This window comes from Lithobates pipiens, unplaced genomic scaffold, assembly GCF_037356315.1.
Source record: "Lithobates pipiens isolate NorthernLeopardFrog02 unplaced genomic scaffold, aLitPip1_a1.2 Scaffold_27, whole genome shotgun sequence".
NCBI classification, from domain to species: Eukaryota; Metazoa; Chordata; class Amphibia; order Anura; family Ranidae; genus Lithobates; species Lithobates pipiens.
Window position 1 is genome coordinate 230,214,357 of NW_027507788.1, and position 27,924 is coordinate 230,242,280.

The 27,924-nt window shown below is 44.4% G+C and overlaps 1 protein-coding gene across 1 annotated transcript in view; it reads right to left on the reverse strand.

The window, feature by feature from the left end:
• The window catches only part of LOC143933035 (uncharacterized), a 48,224-nt gene continuing 20,300 nt past the window's right edge, over nucleotides 1-27,924 (reverse strand). Inside the window, exons 2-3 of the mRNA XM_077455953.1 lie at nucleotides 53-5,629; nucleotides 1-8 (exon numbers count right to left, since the gene is read on the reverse strand). Of these exons, the coding sequence (XP_077312079.1) occupies nucleotides 1-8; nucleotides 53-5,629 (5,585 nt within the window). The remainder of the gene's footprint in view (nucleotides 9-52; nucleotides 5,630-27,924) is intronic.

The following is a 27,924-nucleotide window of genomic DNA, read 5'->3' on the forward strand; positions in this document are numbered from 1 at the left end:
TCAGATGTCTGATAAAGAGTAGATGTATCACTTTTCAATGTACTAGAAGGACTTGTGTCAGTCATTGTTGAAGACATTGTTGGTACAACTGATTGTGTGTTTTCTAGTGGAGTGGAGGACTCTGATGGTTGATGAGTAGAAGATGTGGAGCTCACAGCCAACGTGTGTGTTGTGCCCACAGAGGGTGTTGATTCTGCTGATGGAGAAACTTCTGATGTTGGAGATGAATGTGATGTTACGGGGGGTGTTGATGTTTGTGTTGTTGGGGAGGTGTGCGATGGAACAAGAGGTGAAGTTGATGAAGACCCTTCTTCAGTAGAGGCAGATGCTTTGGATACAGTTGATCTCTCAGATGTCTGATAAACAGTAGATGTATCACTTTTCAATGTACTAGAAGGACTTGTGTCGGTCATTGTTGGAGACATTGTTGGTACAATTGATTGTGAGCTTTTCAGTGCAGTCGAGGATTCTGATGGTTGATGAGTAGAGGATGGGGCGCTCATAGATATGGTCTGTGATGTGCCCACAGAGGGTGTTGGTTCTGCTGATGGAGAAACTTCTGATGTTGGAGATGAATGTGATGTTTCGGGGGGTGTCGATGTTTGTGTTGTTGGGGAGGTGTGCGATGAAACAAGAGGTGAAGTTGATGGAGACCCTTCTTCAGTAGTGGCAGATGCTTTGGATACAGTTGATCCCTCAGATGTCTGATAAAGAGTAGATGTATCACTTTTCAATGTACTAGAAGGACTTGTGTCGGTCATTGTTGAAGACATTGTTGGTACAATTGATTGTGAGGTTTCTAGTGGAGTGGAGGACTCTGATGGTTGATGAGTAGAGGACGTAGAGCTCACAGACATGCTGTGTGATATAGCCGAAGAGGATGTGGATTCTGTTGATGTAGAAACTTCTGATGTTGGAGATGAATGTGATGTTTCGGGGGGTGTTGATGTTTGTGTTGTTGGGGAGGTGTGCGATGAGACAAGAGGTGAAGTTGATGGAGATACTTCTTCAGTAGAGGCAGATGCTTTGGGTAGAGTTGATCCCTCAGATGTCTGATGAAGAGTAGATGTATCACTTTTCAATGTACTAGAAGGACTTGTGTCGGTCATTGTTGGAGACATTGTTGGTACAATTGATTGTGTGTTTTCTAGTGGAGTGGAGGACTCTGATGGTTGATGAGTAGAAGATGTGGAGCTCATAGACATCGTGTGTGATGTGCCCACAGAGTATGTTGATTCTGCTGATGGGGAAACTTCTGATGTTGGAGATGAATGTGATATTTCGGGGGGTGTTGATGTTTGTGTTGTTGGGGAGGTGTGCGATGGAACAAGAGGTGAAGTTGATGGAGATGTTTCTTCAGTAGAGGGAGACACTTTGGATACAGTTGACCCCTCAGATGTCTGATAAAGAATAGATGTATCACTTTTCAATGTACTAGAAGGACTTGTGTCAGTCACTGTTGGAGACATTGTAGGTACAATTGATTGTGAGCTTTTCAGTGCAGTCGAGGATTCTGTTGGTTGATGAGTAGAGGATGGGGCGCTCATAGATATGGTCTGTGATGAGCCCACAGAGGATGTTGGTTCTGCTGATGGAGAAACTTCTGATGTTGGAGATGAATGTGATGTTTCGGGGGGTGTTGATGTTTGTGTTGTTGGGGAGGTGTGCGATGGAACAAGAGGTGAAGTTGATGGAGATACTTCTTCAGTAGAGGGAGACGCTTTGGATACAGTTGATCCCTCAGATGTCTGATAAAGAGTAGATGTATCACTTTTCAATGTACTAGAAGGACTTGTGTCGGTCATTGTTGAAGACATTGTTGATACAATTGATTTTGAGGTTTCCAATGCGGTGGAGGATTCTGATGGTTGATGAGTAGAGGATGTGGAGCTCATAGATATGGTCTGTGATGTGCCCACAGAGGGTGTTGGTTCTGCTGATGGAGAAACTTCTGATGTTGGAGATGAATGTGATGTTTCGGGGGGTGTTGATGTTTGTGTTGTTGGGGAGGTGTGCGATGGAACAAGAGGTGAAGTTGATGAAGACCTTTCTTCAGTAGAGGCAGATGATTTGGATACAGTTGATCTCTCAGATGTCTGATGAAGAGTAGATGTATCACTTTTCAATGTACTAGAAAGACTTGTGTCGGTCATTGTTGAAGACATTGTTGTTACAATTGATTCTGAGGTTTTTAATGCAGTGGAGGACTCTGATGGTTGATGAGTAGAGGATGTGGAGCTCATAGATATGGTCTGTGATGAGCCCACAGAGGATGTTGGTTCTGCTGATGGAGAAGTTTCTGATGTTGGAGATGAATGTGATGTTTCGGGGGGTGTCGATGTTTGTGTTGTTGGGGAGGTGTGCGATGGAACAAGAGGTGAAGTTGATGGAGATACTTCTTCAGTAGAGGCAGATGCTTTGGGTAGAGTTGATTCCTCAGATGTCTGATAAACAGTAGATGTATCACTTTTCAATGTACTCGAAGGACTTGTGTCGGTCATTGTTGAAGACATTGTTGGAACAATTGATTGTGAGGTTTCTAGTGGAGTGGAGGACTCTGATGGTTGATGAGTTGAGGATGTGGAGCTCACAGACATGCTGTGTGATATAGTGGAAGAGGGTGTTGATTCTGTTGATGGAGAAACTTCTGATGTTGGAGATGAATGTGATGTTTCGGGGGGTGTTGATGTTTGTGTTGTTGGGGAGGTGTGCGATGGAACAAGAGGTGAAGTTGATGAAGACCCTTCTTCAGTAGAAGCAGATGCTTTGGGTACAGTTGATCCCTCAGATGTCTGATAAACAGTAGATGTATCACTTTTCAATGTACTCGAAGGACTTGTGTCGGTCATTGTTGAAGACATTGTTGGAACAATTGATTGTGTGTTTTCTAGTGCAGTGGAGGATTCTGATGGTTGATGAGTAGAGGATGTGGAGCTCATGGATATGGTCTGTGATGTGCCCACAGAGGGTGTTGATTCTGCTGTAGGGGAAACTTCTGATGTTGGAGATGAATGTGATGTTTCGGGAGATGTCTTAAAAACTGTAGATTTATCACTTTTCAATGTACTAGAAGGACTTGTGTCGGTCATTGTTGGAGACATTGTTGGTACAATTGATTGTGAGGTTTTCAGTGCAGTGGAGGATTCTGATGGTTGATGAGTAGAAGATGTGGAGCTCACAGTTATTGTGTCTGATATAGCAGAAGAGGGTGTTGATTCTGCTGATGGAGAAGTTTCTGATGTTGGAGATGAATGTGATGTTTCGGGGGGTGTTGATGTTTGTGTTGTTGGGGAGGTGTGCGATGAAACAAGAGGTGAAGTTGATGGAGATACTTCTTCAGGAGAGGCAGATGCTTTGGGTACAGTTGATCCCTCAGATGTCTGATAAACAGTAGATGTATCACTTTTCAATGTACTCGAAGGACTTGTGTCGGTCATTGTTGAAGACATTGTTGGAACAATTGATTGTGTGTTTTCTAGTGCAGTGGAGGACTCTGATGGTTGATGAGTAGAGGATGTGGAGCTCACAGACATGCTGTTCGATGTGTCCACAGAGGGTGTTGGTTCTGTTGATGTAGAACCTTCTGATGTTGGAGATGAATTTGATGTTTTGGGAGATGTCGTAAAAACTGTAGATTTATCACTTTTCAATGTACTTAAAGGACTTGTGTCGGTCATTGTTGGAGACATTGTTGGTACAATTGATTGTGAGGTTTTCAGTACAGTGGAGGACTCTGATGGTTGATGAGTAGAAGATGTGGAGCTCACAGACATGGTGTCTGATATAGCGGAAGAGGATGTTGGTTCTGCTGATGGGGAAACTTCTGATGTTGGAGATGAATGTGATGTTTCGGGGGGTGTTGATGTTTGTGTTGTTGGGGAGGTGTGCGATGGAACAAGAGGTGAAGTTGATGGAGATACTTCTCCAGTAAAAGCAGATGATTTAGATAAAATTGATGCCTCAGTTGTTTGAGGAATGGTAGTTGGTTCCATTTTCAATGTACTCGAAGGACTTGTGTCGGTCACTGTTGGAGACATTGTTGGTTTAATTGATTTTGAGGTTTCCAGTGCAGTGGAGGATTCTGATGGTTGATGAGTAGAAGATGTGGAGCTTATAGATATGGTCTGTGATGTGCCCATAGAGGGTGTTGATTCTGCTGATGGAGAAACTTCTGATGTTGGAGATGAATGTGATGTTTCGGGGGGTGTTGATGTTTGTGTTGTTGGGGAGGTGTGCGAAGGGACAAGAGGTGAAGTTGATGAAGACCCTTCTTCAGTAGAGGCAGATGCTTTGGATACAGTTGATCCCTCAGATGTCTGATAAAGAGTAGATGTATCACTTTTCAATGTACTTGAAGGACTTGTGTCGGTCATTGTTGGAGACATTGTTGGTACAATTGATTGAGAGGTTTCTAATGGAGTGGAGGATTCTGATGGTTGATGAGTAGAGGATGAGGCGCTCATAGATATGGTCTGTGATGTGCCCACAGAGGGTGTTGGTTCTGCTGATGGAGAAGTTTCTGATGTTGGAGATGAATGTGATGTTTCGGGGGGTGTTGATGTTTGTGTTGTTGGGGAGGTGTGCGATGGGACAAGAGGTGAAGTTGATGAAGACCCTTCTTCAGTAGTGGCAGATGCTTTGGATACAGTTGATCCCTCAGATGTCTGATAAAGAGTAGATGTATCACTTTTCAATGTACTAGAAGGACTTGTGTCGGTCATTGTTGAAGACATTGTTGGTACAACTGATTGTGTGTTTTCTAATGGAGTGGAGGACTCTGATGGTTGATGAGTAGAAGATGTGGAGCTCACAGCCGACATCTGTGATGTGCCCACAGAGGGTGTTGGTTCTGCTGATGGAGAAGTTTCTGATGTTGGAGATGAATTTGATGTTTCGGGGAGTGTTGATGTTTGTGTTGTTGGGGGGGTGTGCGAAGGGACAAGAGGTGAAGTTGATGGAGATACTTCTTTAGTAGAGGCAGATGATTTGGATACAGTTGATCCCTCAGATGTCTGATAAAGAGTAGATGTATCACCTTTCAATGTACTAGAAGGACTTGTGTCGGTCATTGTTGGAGACATTGTTGGTACAACTGATTGTGAGCTTTTCAGTGCAGTGAAGGACTCTGAGGTTTGATGAGTAGAGGACGTGGAGCTCACAGACATGGTGTTTGTCGTATCGTTTTCAGTGTGACTATTTTTCGTAGACTGGAATGCGGACGAAAGGGGTAATGAGGTAGATAGATCCTGAGAAGTGCTCAGAACATTTGTAACCGCAGAAGTTGACACTGAAGAGTCACTGCGACTCAATGTGACCCCAGAAAGCGTTGAGTCGGTCTGTTCTGAGTTGTGGTCGGTTGTCTCTGGTGACAATGTTGGACTCCGGGTGGAAAGTGCTAAAGTCTCATTAGTTGTCACAGTAATAGATGAAGTATTATAATTTGTAATCCCAGTAGTGGCACCCTGAGAGGTAAGTGTCCCAGAATAGGAACTCATTACACCTGTAGAGGTCTCCATGTGAGTTGTTTCTGCAGAACTGGGAGAAGTCATTAGAGTAGTGGAGTTTGTCGTATGTGTTGCAGTGCTTGCACTGATGGTAAGTGCTGATTGCGTTGTGGAAGCTTGTGTTCCTGCTGTAAGGAATTAAAGATATATAATTATATAGATTGCAATATTTATGCTTAAAATGTATTTGAGAGTGTAATATGTTAAAACAGAAGATTCCACCAATAATAGAATTTGGTGTGATATAAACCAAAACATTATTTAAAAGGGACTTGAGAGTCAATTGATTATCATAGTCCGGCCTCCATATCACGGGGGAAGGTATGATCATCCCTTATAACACATTTGTACATTCCATTGCTCATAGCGCCTACATCAGGACTATATCGGTACTTTAACCATTCGAAATGGTCAAAATTGACTTTGTATAAAAAAAAGCGACATATTTATTTAAAGAAAATTCCAGTTGAGTACAGAACAAATCTTGCATCAAAATTTGGGCCTGTGCAATATATATACGGTATAACCTATTTAGAGGGCGCTTCCGTTACCAGTAGTATTTTATATGTATGAGGGGTCCTCAAAAAGTTTCTGCACTTTTTTATATTTACTAGAGTTCAAAAAACGTGTGGGAACTTTGTGAAGAACCCGTGTTTTTTTTTCCACATGGGACAGTTGCTGGACTAAGTGGTATATATACAGTGACCACCATTCTTTGATGACCCCCCCCCCCCCCCCCCATGCCCTATCTGTGTTGGGATAATGGTGGCTTTTCGGGGACATCAAGTGAAGCTTGTGATATACGTAAACCAAGAGGGGCAATAAAAGGCCAATCATTGCTGGTTGTGATTCTACCTCTTGATATATTCCACTCGTAGCAATGTGACTGAGACTGAGGAAGGAAGCAGTTGGCTCTACACTGTGTCCATCCACCTCTGGTGTCTGCTCTGGGCCACCGGGCAGGGACATCTTTAAGGCAGGGCAAAAGGGGCAGCTGTCCTGGGCCCTGTCATTGTTGTGGGGCCCAAAGCAGCTGCCTCATACTTGCCAACTATCCCAGTTTAAATTCCCTTGGCCCATGAAGTTTTAGTCCAGTGCTGTGTCCTGATATCTCAGTGTGAAGTGCTGCTACTAATGTTGCCCAGCTCTGCCCTATTACAGTGTACAGATGACTCACCTGCAGACCCTGTGTTTACATGTAAATTACCAGAATTCATATGTAAATAGCCATTGGCCGGCGACAGTGATATGTAAATAAAGGCAACGTTCATATGTACATCATGCCCCCTGCAGTGAGGAGATGATGTACTGTAACCTCTAACAACCAATCAGTGAGCAGTATTACTGTACAGTAATCTCTAGCAACCAATTAACAAGCAGAAATCATTTGCTGTAACCTCTAGCAACCAGTCAGTGAGCGGTAATGATACACTGTAACCTCTAGCAACTAGTCAGTGAGCGGTAATGATACACTGTAACCTCTAGCAACCAGTCAGTGAGCGGTAATGATACACTGTAACCTCTAGCAACCAGTCAGTAAGCAGTAATGATTTGTTGTAACCACTGGCAACCAATCGCAATTGCTGCCTGATCTGATACAGTAAACTGATTTTAAGTGTAGCTGCTATTTATTGTACGTCTCAGAGCAGGTGGAGAGCTAAATTGCATGGGGAGGGGGGGCAAGAACATTTTTGATTTGCCCAGAGTCCAATCAGTATTAAAGACGGCCCTGCCACCGGGCTGCAAGCGATTTTACCATTTATGATAAACTGACATACTACCCTATCGCGGGGTCCTGGTGATGTTCCCCCCCTCCTTGATATTCATTGCAGGAAGTGGAGGTCTTCATTAACCCGACAGATACTAATCCTTCAGATAAAAGGCCCCATTCACACCTCAGCATTTTGTAGCTGGAAGCCCAAAGCCCCAAAACTGTGGAGGAGAAAAAAAAAAAATTATTCCCAATGAAGACGGATCACATCTCCACTCCAGGCCGCCTGACGCCAAAAACGCCTGACGCCAAAAACACCTGACGCCAAACGCCTGACGCCAAAAACACCTGACGCCAAACGTCTGACGCCAAACGCCTGATGCCAAAAACACCTGACGCCAAACGCCTGACGCCAAAAACACCTGATGCCAAAAACACCTGACGCCAAACGCCTGCAGCCAAAAACACCTGACGCCAAAAACACCTGATGCCAAAAACACCTGACGCCAAACGTCTGACGCCAAACGCCTGACGCCAAAAACACCTGATGCCAAAAACACCTGACGCCAAACGCCTGACGCCAAAAACACCTGCAGCCAAAAACACCTGACGCCAAAAACACCTGATGCCAAAAACACCCGACGCCAAAAACACCTGACGCCAAACGTCTGACGCCAAACGCCTGACGCCAAAAACACCTGATGCCAAAAACACCTGACGCCAAACGCCTGACGCCAAAAACACCTGATGCCAAAAACACCTGACGCCAAACGCCTGACGCCAAAAACACCTGACGCCAAAAACACCTGACGCCAAAAACACCTGACGCCAAACGCCTGACGCCAAAAACACCTGACGCCAAAAACACCTGACGCCAAAAACACCTGACGCCAAACGTCTGATGCCAAAAACACCTGACGCCAAACGCCTGACAACAAAAACACCTGACGCCAAAAACACCTGATGCCAAAAACACCCGACGCCAAAAACACCTGACGCCAAACGTCTGACGCCAAACGCCTGATGCCAAAAACACCGGACGCCAAACGCCTGACGCCAAAAACACCTGACGCCAAACGCCTGACGCCAAAAACACCTGACGCCAAACGCCTGACGCCAAAAACACCTGTCGCCAAAAACACCTGATGCCAAAAACACCTGACGCCAAAAACACCCGACACCAAAAACACCCGACGCCTGATGCCAAAAACGCCTGACGCCAAAAACGGCTGAAGCTCAAAAAAGTTCTGGAGCTTTTTTTGTTGCTCGAATCGGGCAGATGGGACCGTTTTTGGCACGTTTTTATTCCCATAGAAATTAATGGAATTGCACCATTAGCGCGTTTTTGTGCGCATTTGCACGTTTTGTCGTGTGTGTTTTTGTGTGATTTTCTGCTCAAATAAAAAAATGAAAAAATGAAATGGCAATAATATATGAATAAATAAATGATAAATAAATAAGCATTCTCATAAATTATATATATATAAAACTATAATAATATGCAATGATACATAAATAAATTCTAATCGACCTCAACCTTAAAAAAATACTAATAATAATAATATTTAAGCACCTAAACCCAAACAAAAAAAAATACTAATAATAATAATAATTTATGTATTTATTTTGTGTTAGGGTGTTTAGTTATTTATTATTATTTTTTACAATTATCTTTATTTCTTAGTATTCATTTATTGAATGTATTTATCATTTATTCATCATTATTTTTAGTTGTTTTTGTATTTATTTTACATTTATTTACTCATTTATTATTATTATTATCATTGTTATTTTTATTATGTATTAATACATAAATAAATATTAATCAACCCCTAACCTTATTTTTTTAATTATTATTATTTTTATTATTATTATTATTATTAATAATAATAATAATAATAATAATAATAATAATAATAATACATATACTCCCAAACCGAAACAAAATACTAATAATAATTTATTATTTATTTTGTTAGGTTTAGGGTGTTTAGTTATTTATTATTTTTTAATTATATTTATTTATTTTTTATTACTTAGTATTCATCAATTGAATTTATTTATCATTTATTTATGATTATTTTCATTTGTGTATTTATTTTACATTTATTTATTCATGTATTATTATTATTAGTAGTAGTATTAATAACACCCTAACAAAAAATAAAAAATAACTAAATAACCTTAACCCCTAATTCCAACTCCAACCCTAACCTAACCTTAACTCTAACCCCTTACCCTAGCGAAAAAAATAATAATGATAATAATAAATTATTGATAATAATCATAATAATAAAATAAATAAAATTAGAACACGGAAAAGCTAGAGAAAGCTAAACTACCCAGCAACAAATGATGCAACAGATTCTAGTTTCCTCTATTGGCTAATAAAAAAATGGCAAAGCTCAAAACTCGGTATAAAAAAACGTGTAAGCCGCTCATAAAACCGCCCCAAAATTGTGCATAAAAACACACAACCCCCCCTCCCCCGCCAGAGAAACTCACAACCCCCCCTCCCCCCAGAGAAACGCACAACCCCCCTCCCCCGCCAGAGAAACACACAACCCCCCTCCCCCGCCAGAGAAACGCACAACCCCCCCTCCCCCGCCAGAGAAACACACAACCCCCCCTCCCCCGCCAGAGAAACACACAACCCCCCTCCCCCGCCAGAGAAACACACAACCCCCCTCCCCCGCCAGAGAAACGCACAACCCCCCCTCCCCCGCCAGAGAAACGCACAACCCCTCCTCCCCCGCCAGAGAAACGCACAACCCCTCCTCCCCCGCCAGAGAAACGCACAACCCCTCTCCCCTCTAGAGAAATGCACAACCCCCCCCCCCTACGCAGAAGTGTGAATGCAGCCGAATGACACAGCGATCAGAAACGATGGGGGCTGGGGTTAAAAATTAAGGCGGAACTCCGCTTTACTGTTCTTATATTGTAAAGGAGTTTTAAAGGAAACTTCACCTTTAGTAAATCCCTCCCCCCCCCCCCCCGAGTGTGGCCGTCTGGTATAATAAATACTCTTCTCACAAATTCGTTGATCTTCCCTCTGGTGCCAGCCGGACCCCCTTCATGCTGTGCACCGCTCCCCATTCATCCCTATAGCTGTACTCCACGTGTTCCTCAGAGGCCGGACTACAACTCCCCCATAGGAATGAATGGGAGGGGCCACAGATCACATGCACCGTCTATGGAGGAGAGGGCCAGAACCATGTCCCAGGAAAGATTGCTATATCGGAGGGGGGGTATTATCCAAGGTGGGGGTACTCGGGAGTATTATCCATGGTGGGGGTACTCGGGAGTATTATCCAAGGTGGGGGGACTCGGGGGGGGGTATTATCCCAGATGGGGGGACTCAGAGGGGGGTATTATCCCAGGTGGGGGGACTCAGAGGAGGGTATTATCCCAGGTGGGGGGACTCAGAGGGGGGTATTATCCCAGGTGGGGGGACTCAGAGGGGGTATTATCCCAGATGGGGGGACTCAGAGGGGGGTATTATCCCAGGTGGGGGGACTCAGAGGAGGGTATTATCCCAGGTGGGGGGACTCAGAGGAGGGTATTATCCCAGGTGGGGGGACTCAGAGGAGGGTATTATCCCAGGTGGGGGGACTCAGAGGAGGGTATTATCCCAGGTGGGGGGACTCAGAGGAGGGTATTATCCCAGGGGGGGGGACTCAGAGGAGGGTATTATCCCAGGTGGGGGGACTCAGAGGAGGGTATTATCCCAGGTGGGGGGACACAGAGGAGGGTATTATCCCAGGTGGGGGACACAGAGGAGGGTATTATCCCAGGTGGGGGGACTCAGAGGGGGGTATTATCCCAGGTGGGGGGGACTCAAAGGGAGGGATTCATTAAAACACAATCTAATGGCAAATTGTCCTTTAAATCCCCCCCCCCCCCCCCCCCCCACTGGATGAAGTTTCCCAGGTCGGGGGTTCCCGCACCTGTCGGAAGTCGGTAAAATCTCCCCAATCAGGATGTGATAAAATCCTGACCCGGCTCCTTTCCCTTCTCCGCCTTTTTAAAAAAAAACACATTTGCCCGGAATTGGGTTCTAAAGCAGAACTACCAACGCGTTTCATTTCGATCCTGAAACGTCATTGATCATTTTTTATGGACATTTGTTTCCAGTAAAAGCTGTGCAGGAAATGGGAACAATTATAACGTTATGAAGGGGGGGAGGGGAGGGGGGAGGTGAGGGGGAGGGGGGTTCGAGCAATTGTAGTGATAGTTCTATTCCTTTTGTTAAAAGGATAAAAAATGGTGACAATTGTTACCCCCGACTCCGAGCCGCATCTGCAGTGCAGGAAAAGATACAATGTTATTATTATTATAGGGGGCGTGGCCTCTTATTAGGGGGGCACCTCAAAGCTCCGTCACATCACATACACCTTTGTGACATATTAACCGACCTCTTCCCCCCTCGCCATCCTAATCAATGGGGGGGGGGCCAACAGAAAGAAAATGAACTGGGACATGAGGGGTGGCATACATTGGTACCAATCCCCTGTATTTTCCTCCCGGGGGAGATGAATGTCGGTGAGAGGAGGAGGAGGAGAAGCCGACTTTCAGCTGCTGCAGAAGAAAATACAGATCAGTTCATTCATTGCCACTCCAGCCGCCTCTCCTGCCCAGGTTCTGGGGGTCGGCAAGTAAGGACTTACCTGTCACCTGCCCACCATTGATGGCTTGCTAACTCCAGGATTAGGGTGTGCCCAGGCACACCTGGCACACCCCTTGTGCACGCCTATGATTATTATTATTATCATATAATGATATTATTATACAATGTTGTTATTATTATTATTATTATTATTATTATTATTATACAATGTTATTATTATTATTATTATTATTATTATACAATGTTATTATTATTATTATTATTATTATTATTATACAATGTTATTATTATTATTATTATTATTATTATTATTATACAATGTTATTATTATTATTATTATTATTATTATACAATGTTATTATTATTATTATTATTATTATTATTATACAATGTTATTATTATTATTATTATTATTATTATTATACAATGTTATTATTATTATTATTATTATTATTATACAATGTTATTATTATTATTATTATTATTATTATTATACAATATTATTATTATTATTATTATTATACAATGTTATTATTGCTTCATTGTAACTTCTCTAGTTCAATAACCATATATAACAATGTATATTTAACTCCTTAGTAACCCTGGTCAGCCCAAATAATCACTTTGGTCCTCGTCATCTCCTTTTTTATTACACAATATTACCGGGAGAAAGCCTTGTTTGTACTGAAAAAACAATATATGTATTATTTTGTAAAATTAGGTAATGACAAAGCTATTAGCCAATCAGAAGGCCCATAGCTGAAATGCTTCATTGACAGAAGTGAGAGCGGAACCTGTTAAGGCTGCAATACCCCCAACAATCCTCTAGGTGTCGTATGTGTCAATGATTTGGTAAAAGAGACGGTTGCAGGTGTCTGGGCTCCGAGGAAGTCATTGCTGATCTCTCTTCTCTCTCATAAAATGCAATACAATCATTTGTATGAATTGATTAGTCAATACAGAGAATTATTATTATATAGGATCTATATTATTATTATTATACAGGATTTGTATATTATTATTATTATTATTATTATACAGGATTTATATATTACTATACAAGATTTATATATTATTATTATTATACAGGATGTAAATATTATTATTATTATTCTTCTTATAATACAGGATTTATATATTATTATTATTATACAGGATATAAATATTATTATTATTATACAGGATTTATATATTATTATTATTACTATTATAATACAGGATTTATATATTATTATTATTATTATACAGGATGTAAATATTATTATTATTATTATACAGGATTTATATATTATTATTATTATTATTATTATTATAATACAGGATGTAAATATTATTATTATACAGGATTTATATATTATTATTATACAGGATGTAAATATTATTATTATTATACAGGATTTATATATTATTATTATTATATAGGATTTATATATTAATATTATTGTTATTATACAGGATGTAAATATTATTATTATTATACAGGATTTATATATTATTATTATTATTATACAGGATGTAAATATTATTATTATTATTATTATAATACAGGATTTATATATTATTATTATTATACAGGATGTAAATATTATTATTATTATACAGGATTTATATATTATTATTATTATTATACAGGATTTATATAGTATTATTATACAGGATTTATATATTATTATTATTATTATTATTATTATTATACAAGATTTATATATTACTATACAAGATTTATATATTATTATTATTATTATTATTATTATTATACAGGGTGTAAATATTATTATTATTATAAAGGGTGTAAATATTATTATTATTATACAGGATTGATATATTATTATTATACAGGATGTAAATATTATTATTATTATACAGGATTTATATATTATTATTATTATACAGGATGTAAATATTATTATTATTATACAGGATTTATATAATATTATTATTATTATACAGGATTTATATATTACTATACAAGATTTATATATTATTATTATTATTATACAGGGTGTAAATATTATTATTATTATTATTATGCAGGGTGTAAATAGTATTATTATTATTATACAGGATTTATATATTATTATTATTATTATTATTATACAGGATTTATATATTATTATTATTATTATACAGGATTTATATGGCCCTAATAGTTTGCACAGCGCTTTACAGTGTAAAGGGAGACAGTACAATTACAATACAATAAAATACAAAGGGGTTAGGAGGAGGACCTTGTTCCTGAGAGCTTACGATCTAATAGGTATGTGGGGGATGGGCTGACAGAAGAGTCGGAGGCGGGGTAGACCTCCCCGAAGAGAGGAGTTTGCAGGGAATTTTCATTCTAATATTAATATTTACTTGATAGGTATGAGAGAAAGAAAAATCAGCACCCTCAATCAATGCAAAGCATTCTCTGATTGGATGAGGTGGAGATTGTGACATCATTTCTCCACCTCCTAACCTAATCCAATCAGAGAAAGCTTTGCTTTCATTGAGGAAGTGCTTTTCATAGAGAAAGGTCACACAATAGGGAAGAATACGTTCCATATTAGGACAATGTACAGAGACAATCGATGGGGGAAGGGCGATTTCCCTGGAAAACATTCTGTAGTGGGAGGACGGAAGGATCGATATGACGAGGAGGAGGGCATTCCCCACCCTCCCCAAAGGGAGATCCAATCAGAGATAAGTGTTTCCATTTGGGATTAGTAAAGTATTTGGAATGGGAATTTGTAGGCTTTTCTCCCAATCTTCTAGATGAAGAGATTCCGATAGAAGAGATGAGAAGAGATTTATATATGGAGAAAGGAGCCGCATCCCTGCGGGGTTTTATGGTCTGTAAATGGAATGATCTTATTGGTGGGATCCCCTCCCCTCATCCCCGGAGATAATCTACATGGAGATCCGGGTCCATCACAGAGATGGGAAGAATGATAAATAAGGCCCCCGCTATCAGTGTTGGGGGGAGGGGAGGTTATAGATATCACCATACAATGTAACATCAAACAACGATCGGACCTGGAAGGGAGACGGTGAAAGGAACGATCGAGCGCTCACAAGATATAAGGGGGGGGGGGTATAGTAAAAAAAGGGAGGGATGAAAGTTGGAGAAAGGGTAGGTGGGGGTGACAGGAGAAGGGAGGGGTGGGGGGATATTAGGATACAATGTATGGAATATAATATAATCAATAATGATCCTGACAAGTGGAATGTATGAATAATAAACATATAAAGTGCAATGTGTTTGATGCAAAAAATTGGATAAATAATGATATTAGAAAGGCACGCATCATAAATAAGTCCAAAAGAATATATAGTGACTAATAATAAAAAATAATAATAATAAATATATAAAGTGCTAGTGCAATCCAATAGTAATAATATTCGGAAAGTAGACACCATAAAAAATAAGTCTCTCAATAATGAGCACCAGAAGAGTTCAAATAAATTCTTATCCAGGAAACAGCAGGAGAAATACGATGCAAAAAGACATATGGGCTCTCAGAGCTCTCATCTCCACTCCTTGATATAATAGCACATCAAATACATTGAATAACCTCCATTCTCTCCTCTACCACTAGGGGGGCGTTTATCCCGCTATCGTCCAATGCTCTTCTGTATTCCATACATTGAATAACCTCCATTCTCTCCTTTACCACCAGGGGGTCTTCAGTTGTTAATAACATGGAAACGATGGACATCCACACTGGGCCACTAGGGGGCCGTTCATCCCGCTATCAACCATAAGCACAGCCAGGCAGCGACCTCCGCCAAAATATGCCACTCAGTCGGGATATAGGGAGAGAGAGAAAGGCTCCAACAGTGTATATCCCTATTGAGTGGCATATTTTGGCGGAGGTCGCTGCCTGGCTTTGCTTATGGTTGATAGCGGGATGAACGGCCCCCTAGTGGCCCAGTGTGGATGTCCATCATTTCCATGTTATTAACAACTGAAGACCCCCTGGTGGTAAAGGAGAGAATGGAGGTTATTCAATGTATGGAATACAGAAGAGCATTGGACGGGGAGAACATTTGGTGCATTTCTGGTTTTGTACAGTGGTGGTGCGTTCATAGGGGGCGCCCCCCCTCTCTACAGCCCCCCCCCCTCTGTGTAGAATGCATAGATTCATGCATTGACCCGCGAGCGCAGAGAATCGCAATCACAGTCCATCCATGTGGTTGAACAAAGCGGCTGACCTGGGCACTGTGGTATCATTTGAGGTGGGGGGCACCATGAGGAGATTTGGGGGGGGGGGGTTGTGGGAGAGGGAATTGGGGGGGGTGTCAGGGGGTAAGAATTGTTCTAGGAGGCAAAATTTGGGGGTATAGGGACATGTGCTAGGAGGGGTAATTGGAGGGGTAGAGGGGGTTTGTACTGGGGACATATGTGAAGAGAGAGGATTTGGGATGGGGGGGCAGGGATCTGTGACAGGAGGGGGGGATTTCAGCAGGGGGGTGCATTTGTACCGAGAGGATGGGCGGATGCAGATTAGTGCTCAGTTATATTTGGGGGGGGTGCTGACACATAATCTGGGGGGGCACAATTTGGTCCTGGGCTCTAGATGACCTTGGAGGATGTACCTTGTGTGGCTTTGTCCCATTGTCCCCCTTTTATAGCTCCGGTCCCCGCTCAGGGGGTCTCCCATGCCTCCGCCATACACAAGGTGCGACCCCCACGTCATTGATTTATGCCCCGGATCACACTGAAAGCAGCTTTGAAATGGCGCTACTTCAGAGTGATTTCAGTCGGTCAGTGCGATTTTATGTGCCGACATCTGGGCGACTTCATGCACACACGTCATTGCACGTCACACGTGAAATCGCTAAAAAATAGTGCGGGAACCTTTTTCAAATCAGTGCAAGTCGGAGTCGCACCAATTTGAACAGTTCCATAGGCGCAAACAGGGTGCGACTTGTCATGCGAATTTGAACTGTTTTTGACAAGCCGGTGTGGACGGGGGGCTCAGCGATGTATTTTATATTGTTACACAATTATCGTATAATAATAATCATTATGTTTGTTTTGTTTTTCCTATAGCAGTGTTTCTTCCTGAGTCCTGAGGAAGCTTAAAGTGGAGGTCCACCCTAAAGTGAAGTCCTCCCCCCCTCCGGCGCCACAATTGGCACCTTTCAGGGGGGAGGGGGGGTGCAGGTACCTGTACAGTACAGGTATCTGCACCCACTTCCGGGATAGCTCTCTGTGGAAAGGGGCGTAGATTACGCCCCTTTCCGAAGGTCCCCCGCTGCCCGCTGGGAAACACACGGGTCCCAGAGACAGCGGGGACCATCCTTATTGCGCAGCGCGACTCGCGCATGCGCAGTAGGGAACCTAGAAATGAAGCCGAAAGGCTCCACTTCCTGATTCCCATACCCAAGATGGCGGCGGCAGCACCCGAGAGACGATCGAGAGATCGGCTTCGGGAGCCGACATCGCGGGCGCGCTGGACAGGTAAGTGTCACTATTTTAAAAGTCAGCAGCTGCAGTATTTGTAGCTGCTGGCTTTTAAAAAAAAAAAAAAACGCGGAGTCCCGGCGGACTCCCGCTTTAACTGAGAAACGCGTTGACCCAGAAAGAGCCATTTGTACCTTTCATGTTAGGCCATTCCGCCTTCTATTATATATGATGCTGTACAAAAGCAAAGATTCAGCGTTTGTCACGCGGAACAAATACGACAACTCCTATTTTGATACATATATCTTCTGATGTGTCCTTAACCCCCTGACATCCGCGCTACGGGCGAATGACGGGCACACCGCGGATGTGAATTCCCGGGAGGCCGTCATATGATGCCCCCCTCCCCCGTGCACGCTCCCTGCACAGTCACGGAGACTCGGGTCATCACCGATCTGAGTAAGGGGCTGGTCCCGGCTCCTTACCATGTGATCAGCTGTCAGCCAATGACAGCTGGTCTCATGATCAAAACAAAAGCTCGGTGATCGCTTTTTTTTTTTTCTTCTCCTCGTGCTGACAGCGGAAGAGAAAAAAAAAGCCAATCAGCGGCTCACCTTAAAAGGACATCGGTCCCGAAAAGGAAGAGGCAATTATGCCTCATTTATGCCATCTGAAAATGCCTACCAGTGCCACCTATCAATGCCCACCAGTGGTGCCAATCAGTGCCACCTAGAAGTGCTGCCTATCAGTGTAACCGATCAGTGCCCATCACTGCCGCCTCATCAGCGTACATCAATGACGGACCAAAATTACCCATTTTAAAATTTTATAACAAAATAAAAAATATAATTTTTTTTTTTATTATTCAATATTTTTACATTTTTTTAACAAAAAATAAAAATCGCACAGGTGATGAAATACCACCAAAAGAAATCTCTATTTGGGAGAAAAAAAATGATAAAAATGTCATTTGGGTGCAGTGTTGTATGACCGCGCAATTGTCATTCAAAATGCGTCAGCGCTGAAAGCTGAAAATTGTTCTGGGTGGGGGGGGGGGGGGGGGGGGTTGAGTGCCCGGTAAGCAAGGGGTTAAGGCTGAGTTCACACCATTGAGGGTTCGCCGCATCCAATTCGCAGTAGCAGGAGACTTTGACTGGCTCTCTATGGAGCCGGTTCACATATCTCCGCGGCAGGTCCGGTGCGTTTTGGTGCGTCTTTTGGTTCCGTTTCAGGTCTGAGTTCAGCCAAAAAATTCGGGCTGAAATCAGACCTGAAACCAGTGGCGGAACTACCACCATAGCGACCCGTGCGGTCGCTATGGGGCCCGCAGCTGAGAAGGGCCCGGTGAGCGGGCGGCGGGTGAGCCGCCAAGCTGCCTATCCGCTCAGCGCTCGTACAGTCACACTGACTGTACGAGCGGACGCAGCCGGGTGACGCGGCAGCGGCAGGGGGGGGGCGGGGAAGCTGCCAGCGGAGAGGCTTGGTGGGTGGCCAATCAGCGAGTGGCGGGGCAGAGAGATGACATCATCTCTCACCGCCCAGCGCCCACTGTACATTTTGCATAATCTTCTATGAGCATCACAGATAAATCTGTTTGTTCGGCATAAGCTCCAATTGCATACGACCAAACAAATACACAGAAAACTCCTTGTGGGTGATTAAAATAATTAGTTTATCTCAGCTTAATAGAGACGTTTTTTCCTCTGTCTTCAAATATTTTCTCATTGACGCCTTCCAGCAATCTGCTTGTTGGAATCAGGTTAGTGAGATTTTGCTAATTGTCGAGTGACACCTCTCAGCGGGTAACTGTCGCAGCGAGAAAGTGACGGCGCAGGGCAAGACTGTCACCCAATGCGGATGATTTTGGCAGAACTTTATAGAGATGATCATTATATTGATCATTATATTGATAACAGGAAAGTGACAATCCACAACTTGTGGTAGGTGATGTGACAAGTGGACAATCTGCAATTGGTGGCAGGTGACGTGGCAAGTGGACAATCTGCAATGTGTGGCAGGTGACATGACAAGTGGACAATCTGCAACTTGTGGCAGGTGACATGACAAGTGGACAATCTGCAACTTGTGGCAGGTGACGTGACAAGTGAACAATACGCAATGGGTGGCAGGTGACGTAACAAGTGGACAATCCGCAACTTGTGGCAGGTGACGTGGCAAGTGAACAATACGCAATGGGTGGCAGGTGACGTGGCAAGTGAACAATACGCAATGGGTGGCAGGTGACGTAACAAGTGAACAATCCGCAACTTGTGGCAGGTGACGTGGCAAGTGAACAATACGCAATGGGTGGCAGGTGACGTGGCAAGTGAACAATACGCAATGGGTGGCAGGTGACGTAACAAGTGGACAATCCGCAACTTGTGGCAGGTGACGTGGCAAGTGGACAATACGCAATGGGTGGCAGGTGACGTGGCAAGTGAACAATACGCAATGGGTGGCAGGTGACGTGGCAAGTGAACAATACGCAATGGGTGGCAGGTGACGTGGCAAGTGGACAATCCACAATGGGTGGCAGGTGATGTGGCAAGCGGACAATCCGCAACTTGTGGCAGGTGATGTGGCAAGTGGACAATCCGCAATGTGTGGCAGGTGACGTGGCAAATGGACAATCCACAATGGGTGGCAGGTGACGTGGCAAGTGGAAAATCCACAACGTGTGGCAGGTGACGTGGCAAACAGACAATCCGCAACGGGTGACAGGTGACGTGGCAAGTGGACAATCTGCACCTGGTGGCAGGTGACACACTCGGGGCTTCCACTGATTCTGCATTATGGTGAGTTGAACTATAACAATGTAATAATAGAAATAATGTGTTTCAATCATCCTTACACCATAACACAAATGGTGCCGTGATAATTGAAGCGCCAACATCAGCCATTGCCCCAATAAATTGTCCCCCCAAAAAAGTTTTTTTTATCAGTGCCCCTCCCAAGACTAGACTCTGGATCCGCCCCTGGGTGAGGGGGGGGGGGCCCATCCAACATTTTGCTATGGGGCCCTGTGATTTCTAGTTACGCCCCTGCCTGAAACGATGGACCAGGACGCAATGCCGCCCCCCCCCCTCCGCTGTGAACCGCATGCAGCTCATATGTGAACCGAGCCTTAAAGAGGAAGTAAACCCTGATGAGTGTTACTTCCTCTTTCATTCCCTGCAAAGGTAAAGCATAACGGACTACTATGCATCGCATCGCATCGCCTTATGTGTCACTTACCTGACACAGGAGCCAGAGAAGTCACCGCTGTCCCCTGTAGTCCGGCACATCCATCTTCTCGGTGGGTCTCGCAGCTCCGCCGCTGTCATCCGATGAAGCCGCGGCGACATCTCTCCCATGCATGCGCAGGGGAGCCGACGCGCGGCAGCTCCGTAGTTGAAAATGCCGCGCTCAGTGCGCCTGCGTGCCGCTGTCTACGGCGCATGCGCCATAGACAGCGGTGCCTGTCTTCGGGCAAATATCTCCTAAACCGTGTAGGGTTAGGAGATATTTCTTGGACCTACAGGTAAGCCTTAATCTAGGCCTTAATCTAGGCTTACTTGTAGGTCAAAGTGGTTTGTAAGGGTTTACAACCACTTTAATGGTGTATGTAATAAACATTTATATTTTAGGATATGATTTCGGTGCTTCTTATCTTCCCAGTAAAGTCCGGGATACATACCTGGAAGTACAGGGTGTTCTATGGGGGGATCGGGGGGTATCACTGGTGGTTGTAGCAATAGAGGGGCCTTTAGGAACCTCCTATGACTTCCCCCTGAACAGTCCAGGCGACCCGTCCCTTTAATTCTGGTCCTGTCGATCAGCCGCACACAGGCTGGGTGAGCTGTATCCACATTCTATAGAATTACTGGTCTCAGTAAACCTCAGGAACACCATATGGGAAGCCCGGGCCGGCATGTAACCTGTGTACACATCCTATAAACCTACGAGGAAGGACACCTCCTCCTCCTCCGCTCTGTTGAAGAACTAGAATCGTCTGACTTGGACACACACCAAAACCTAAAGGTCATTACAGAAAGAAATCCATCCCTAGTGGAAACAATTCATGGGGCTCCCACACACCGACCAGCCAGGGCACAGTCCGAAGGATCAGGTCTGGGGACATGTAAGAGAAGCTCGGAGTGGGGCGCAGGCTAAAGGGGGGGCTGACATGACGGGGCGGCTGAGGATTGGGGTTACAATAAGGGGAGTATACGAGCGAAAGGAAAGGGGGTGACCAGGTTGGTGTTCCTGGAGGGGGCAAGAGGAGCCAAGGTCCTGGGCTCAGTCTCTTGCCACCGGAAGAAGAAGCAGCTCCCACCCTCCCGCCCCTTTTTATTGTGTTTCTGATCATTTATATGTATTATATATGTGTGTGTTGGCGGTTGGGGATCTTCGGAGGTATTACGAATTAAGAATAACGTGGCTGAAGTGGGGAACCCTCTCGGTATGGTATCCTTGGTTGATGCCAGTTGGCCGAGGTTTAATTGATGGGTATCAGCGTGTAAGGTTGAGTGGTGTCGTCTGACGGGCGGCCTGGTGTGGACACGCCGATACGGTGAAATGTGGTTATAGTGCCTCCAAGGATCCCTAACAATGGTTTAAAATGTATCTGAAGGAATATTGTGTTTTCTTCCTGATAAAAGAGTTGGTTGAAATGTGTCACAATATGGCCGAGGAGGCCAATTGACTCCAAACAGGGTGTGGTCCGGTTACTTTGTATGTTAAGTTGTGGGGTTGGGTATTTAATAGGAAAAGCCAGGTTTGCACAGGTTATACCATAGTCATGTGACCTCGCCTCCTCCTGAGCAGATCTGACCCCGGAAAAAAGATCTCAACAAGGAGTTCCCTTCTTCTACCATACTTAAAGCGGGGTTCCACCCTAAAGTGGAACCTCCGCTAATCGGATCCCTCCCCCCCCTCCGGTGTCACAATTGGCACCTAACAGGGGGGAGGGGGGTGGAGATACCTGTCAAAGACAGGTATTTACACCCACTTCTGGGCATAGACTCCCATGGGAGTCTATGTCATTTCCTGTCCTGCCGCGCTGTCTGCTGGGACACACACGGGTCCCAGTGACAGCGCCGACAATTCCTATTGCGCTGCGCGACTCGCGCATGCGCGACTCGCGCATGCGCAGTAGGGAACCGGGAAGTGAAGCCGATTCGCTTCACTTCCTGATTCCCTCACCTAGAACGGTGACGGCAGCAGCCGAGAGCCGAGCGATCGATCGGCCTCGGCATCGCTGGACCCCGGGACAGGTGAGTGTCCATTTATTAAAAGTCAGCAGCTGTAGTATTTATAGCTGCTGGCTTTTAATATTATTTTTTTTAGGTGGAATCCCTCTTTAATGTGATTGTAGCCGTATTAGTGCAATTGTGATAGAGAAAATTGAGTACTGTCCGTGATACTTTTTTTATTTGCACTAACATACAATTTTTCAGGACAAGCTTTCGGGGTATGTCCCCTTCTTCAAGGTCCAAGCAGTACTGATTTACAAATTTTTAAGCAGAATTTAAAAAAAAAAAAAAAAAAAATAAAAAAAAAACACCTCTGAGGGAAAGAAGAGAAAAAAAACAACAAAAAAAACAACAAAAAAAACACATACAAATCAATGGCAATAAAGATAACAGCAGAGTTAGTGAGATAAGACAGAGGGAGAGCTATGGAATGGAGGGGGGGGGGGTTGCTAGTCACAGAGGGGGTTGTAAAACTTTAGTATAATGGGTAAGGAAACCTATATCTAAATTCAACACTTACAACACTTAAAATCACACTTACCTGTCCCGGGGTCCAGTGATGTCGGCGGCAGATGAGTAGCGATCGCTCGTCTTGCTGCTGCCCCTGACGCCATCCTCTGTCAGGGAATCGGGAAGTGAAGCATGGCGGCTTCACTGCCCGGTTCCCTACTGTGCATGCGCGAGTCGCGCTGCGCGTCTCTTCTGGTCCCCGCTGTGTCCTGGGAACTGTGTTTCCCAGAACACAACGGGGGGGCGGGGCGTCTGCGGGGGTCTGCCCGGAAGTGGGTGCAGATACCTGGATTATCCAGGTAACTGCACCCCCCTCCCCCCTGAAAGGTGCCGATTGTGGCACCGGAGGGGGGGAGGGATCAGATTAGCGGAACTTCCCCTTTAGGGTGAAGAACCGCTTTAAAGGGAATTTCAGAACTATCCAGGAAAGGAAAACCTTTGAACTAAGAATGATAATTCTTTTTGACACAAAAAATAATGGCCTGAATTTAGATATAGGTTTCCTTACCCATTATACTAAAGTTTTACAACCCCCTCTGTGACTAGCACCCCCCCCCCCTCCATCCCATAGCTCTCCCTCCGTCTTATCTCACTAACTCTGCTGTTATCTTTATTGCCATTGATTTGTATGTGGTTTTTTTTGTTGTTTTTTTTTTTCTCTTCTTTCCCTCAGAGGTGTTTTTTTTTTTGTTGTTTTTACATTCTGCTTGAAAATTTGTAAATCAGTACCGCTTGGACCTTGAAGAAGGGGACATACCCCGAAAGCTTGTCCTGAAAAATTGTATGTTAGTGCAAATAAAAAAAGTATCACGGACAGTACTCAATTTTCTCCTTCTTCTACCATAAACAGCCCGGCTTCATCAGGAGGTAGAAGTCAGTGTAAGTGGGGTGCAATGTGGTATGGCGGCAATAACACACTCAGTCCCAGTGCCGTGAAAGAGCTTGTACTGAAACAATTCAAAGATCGTTCACAAATCACCCACCCAACCGGGGGCATTTCCAGTTCCAACAGTATGTAGAGAGCAGGATTCAGCCGAACTGAGAGGACCTGTAGAGAGGGGAAGGATGCAGCCGGGCCGTCTTGTGCCCAAACAGGCAGGTCTCCATAGATTTTGCGGGCCCTATGCTTTCCCTTCTGGTCAGGAAACCCTTCTCTGCCGCTCGTTCTGCCTCTGGAGTTCAGGGGGAGAGGCGCCTCTCCAGGTGAGCAAATCATGTGATCCGGATCTGTTGGGTGCAAGCCACGGCTCTCTACCGATATCAATGAAGAAGGAAGGAAGGCTGCGCACCACCAACAACGATCCAACATAATGTATTGTTCCAACAGCCGATCAATACACAGCCATCAAGACAAGGACACAGGACCCAGGAGGTAAAAAGTAGTTCTGTCCATACCAGGTGGGGTACCTGTGCCTGCTCTACCAACTTGCAAAATGTAATGCCAAACCTGGGAGCCATGGGCCTTAAAAAGACTCTGCCTGACCTAAGTTGGATGTAGAGTCACATGGAGAGGCAGCACCCAATGCGACTCAGGAAATCATAGAGGAGCCATGTTCCTCTTGACTTCCTCTCCAACCGCAATGCCACTGCGGAAGAGCACCATCTGCAGTGAATAAAGTAGACTGCACCTTCCCTTCAGGAGATTGATTGGGTGCCTGGATGGCGCGCCGTGGGCTATCTCTTTGTTGCAGGAGTTGCGATGCGCTTAGTGGGTCCTCCCCCTCCTCCCCCTGCACCTTCAGTGTTCGGGAAGTTCGGGCAAACGGCGCTACGTTCTTCACGCCCTGCGTGTGACAACAGTCGTGACGTCATTACGCCGTCGTCCAGTGTAACACCCTTGTGTTCCATTATGAGGGAGCTTCCACGCCGGTCACCGAGTGTTTACTCAGCTCAGGTGTGGATTCTTTCCCTCCATTGGTTCACTCACGTGGCGTTGGTGGTATATACTTACACCCCCCCATTTGAAGCAAGCTGTTTACATGGCCAGTCTTCTCCTGGGGTTGCACCCTGGCTACATTGATCGGCTGGTGTTGCTTTGATGCGGCATTGAGGTGGGTTTTTCTTGGTTTAGAATCACATTTTTGTTGGTTTCGTTTTTTTCGATCCAACATTTTTCTTTTTCAAATTTTTTTCTCCTCCCCCCACTTGGAGTCTCTTCTTCATGATCCCCACACATATATACACACTTAGGTATCTGTCAGTTACCTTCAGACACAGGCTTATCAATATTCTTTGGCAATATTTTTACTTTTTACTCCTTGCGGAGTTACACTGGGTTCACCATTAGCTACTATTATTTATAACCTAATATTGTTATAACTATACACATATTGAATATATGTTCCCAAATACCCCTGCTTGATGAGGTAGATGTTATTTTTGCTATCTGGAGATTATTGCTACATCCTGCACTTCCCTACACTGTCCAGTGTTGCATCCCTATATATTGCCCCCTCAGCTCCCGTGGCGAAGTTGTGCTCCCAGCTCACCCTGTGCCAGTTACCACACGCCGCATTCGCTGTCTGTGTTTGTAAGTGTGGTTGGTTAGCCACCTATACACAATAAATATCCATCTTCCTTGATATTCCCCCTCTATTTAAAGTATGGTTTATTATATCTACCATATTTATCGGCGTATAGCACGCACCCCAAGTTTAGGAGGGAAATTTAAGGAAAAAAAACTTTAAAACATTTAAATGCCCATCAATGCAGCCTTATCAGTGTCCATCTGCAGCCTTGTCATGCAGCCTGTCCTCATTGCAGCCTTGTCCGTCATTGATGTCAGCTAATGTTTTTAAAAATGGCACTGCCGAGATGTCCTGTGTATCTCGGCGGCGCCCGGAAGTTCTTGCCGGCTTTCGGCCGCTCTCGGGCCTTCTCGCCGGCTTTCGGCCCTTCTCCACGGCTTTCAGCCACCTCGGCCTTTCGGCCACCTCGGCCCTTCTCGGCGGCTTTCGGCCGCTCTCGGACCATTTGCGACGGTGTTCGGCCGCTGAGAAGGGCTGAAGGCGGCTAAAACCCGCGAGAAGGGCCGAAGGCGGCCGAAAGCCGCCGAGAAGGTCCGAGAGCGGCCGAAGGCCCAAAAAGCGCGTGGAAATCGCGGAGGATCGGCGTATAACATGCACCCGCGATTTTCCCCTGATTTTAAGGGGAAAAAAGTGCGTGTTATACGCCGGTAAATACAGTATATATATTCCATAGGAAATTTCTGATACATCTGCTTCTGATGAGTGGACACATCCACAAAACGCGTTGAGCTTTGTTTGATGCCACAGCTACGCCTCATATGGAATGATACTTACCTGCTACCTACTGTGCTCGATGATGCTGCTATCATACCATTCAGTAGATGTACACGTAGCACTGACCCCCGAAGGAGCTGCTGGTTTTGTTGGGCTTACCGTTACCTTCTTGACCCCTTCTCTGTCTAGGGTTTCCCGTGGTAGATGGCCCAAAGAAATGAAGAAACTGACACTAGATCTCCTTTTGGGTTGTTTATTTAGAAGATAACACTCCAAAGACATGCAGGTAGGTTAATTGGCTTCTGTCCAAAATTGGCCCTAGTATATGAATGAGGACCTTGGATTGTGGGCTCCTTGAGGGTAGGGACCAATGTGAGTGTGCAATGTACAGGGGTAGACACTCACTCAGGTTGAACTGGATGGACTAGTGTCTTTATTCAACCTTACTAACTATGATACTATGATACCGTCTCTTAATGCAGGATAGAGGGTTAGGAGAAAGTTCAGGTACTTTTGGAACTGCAAAAATAGAAAGTCTCTTATAGAAGAAATCCAGAGAATGACCATTTCACAGCTGGATTCTCACCACCTCCGGATAGACCTCCTCTCACTAGGCCTAGCAGCCGGTAGGGTGTTAAGTAAAGCAAAGTCCCTACCACAGACTTGGATGTAGAACACTTGAGAAACAAATTCTCTGCCACAGACTTGGATGTAACTGAGGGACGTAGACAGATTTAGAGAGCTATCATACGGTACCAGTATCTCTCAGCCAGTCCGGCGATACCGTATGAATATAGATCCACAAAGTATCCTTCAACTGAGCCTCCAGACTCTTTCAGAGAAGCCAGCCTTGTTCATGGCCTTCTCCTGAAGAGTTCTCCCCTGGATTCTTCTCCAGTTGCTGGGCCTCTCCACAGATGAGATGGCCCTGGATCACCCTTGGATCATTAGGGCCTCAAATCCATTCAGGCCTGTCCCTGCAGTTGCTTGGCCTCGGGCTATCCAGCCCCGAGGCTCGGAATTGCATGGATCCTCACCCCATTCCAGGAGGGCCATAAGTGCTGGTCAGGAGGACCAGGACCAAACAGACAGATAATATCCTCTGGACCGGAACCCCCGAAGCACGTGATCGCAGTACCTTAAATAAAACCTCCCAGAATATACAGCAGGAAAACCCTCCCAGTAGGCTGGTTCAGAGAAAAGGATGGTACTCAATACACCCAACTAGACTGCCTTCTACCACTTGCTGGCGGTGACAGCGACACCTGCTGCCCAGGAGAACTCAGTGCAATCCAGCTAGACTGGTACCGGAACCATAATTTAGCAAAATTAGCCCTAAAACCCAACTGTGATTTTAGGAATATTAATTTTCAAAACATATAGCGCATGCTCGTCAGGAGCCGGCACTACATAAAACATACCATGTGAGCACAGATGTCAGTATTGGGCATGTTGCCGTCGCCATTTTTATGCCACACCACTGTATATATTTACATTATGATCACGTGTTGTTATGTATGTACTCATTGATCCATCATGTTCTTGCCTTGTGCACGCTTTATGTATGTATATGAAATAAATAATTTTTTTATTGTCCTTATCTCCATGTTACCAATAAAACTATTTTAAATTGCTTTTTAACCTCCACTATCTACTGTAATTGCTTCATCTAAAGTCCCAACTTCCCTTTATTCTTAACTCCCTTCA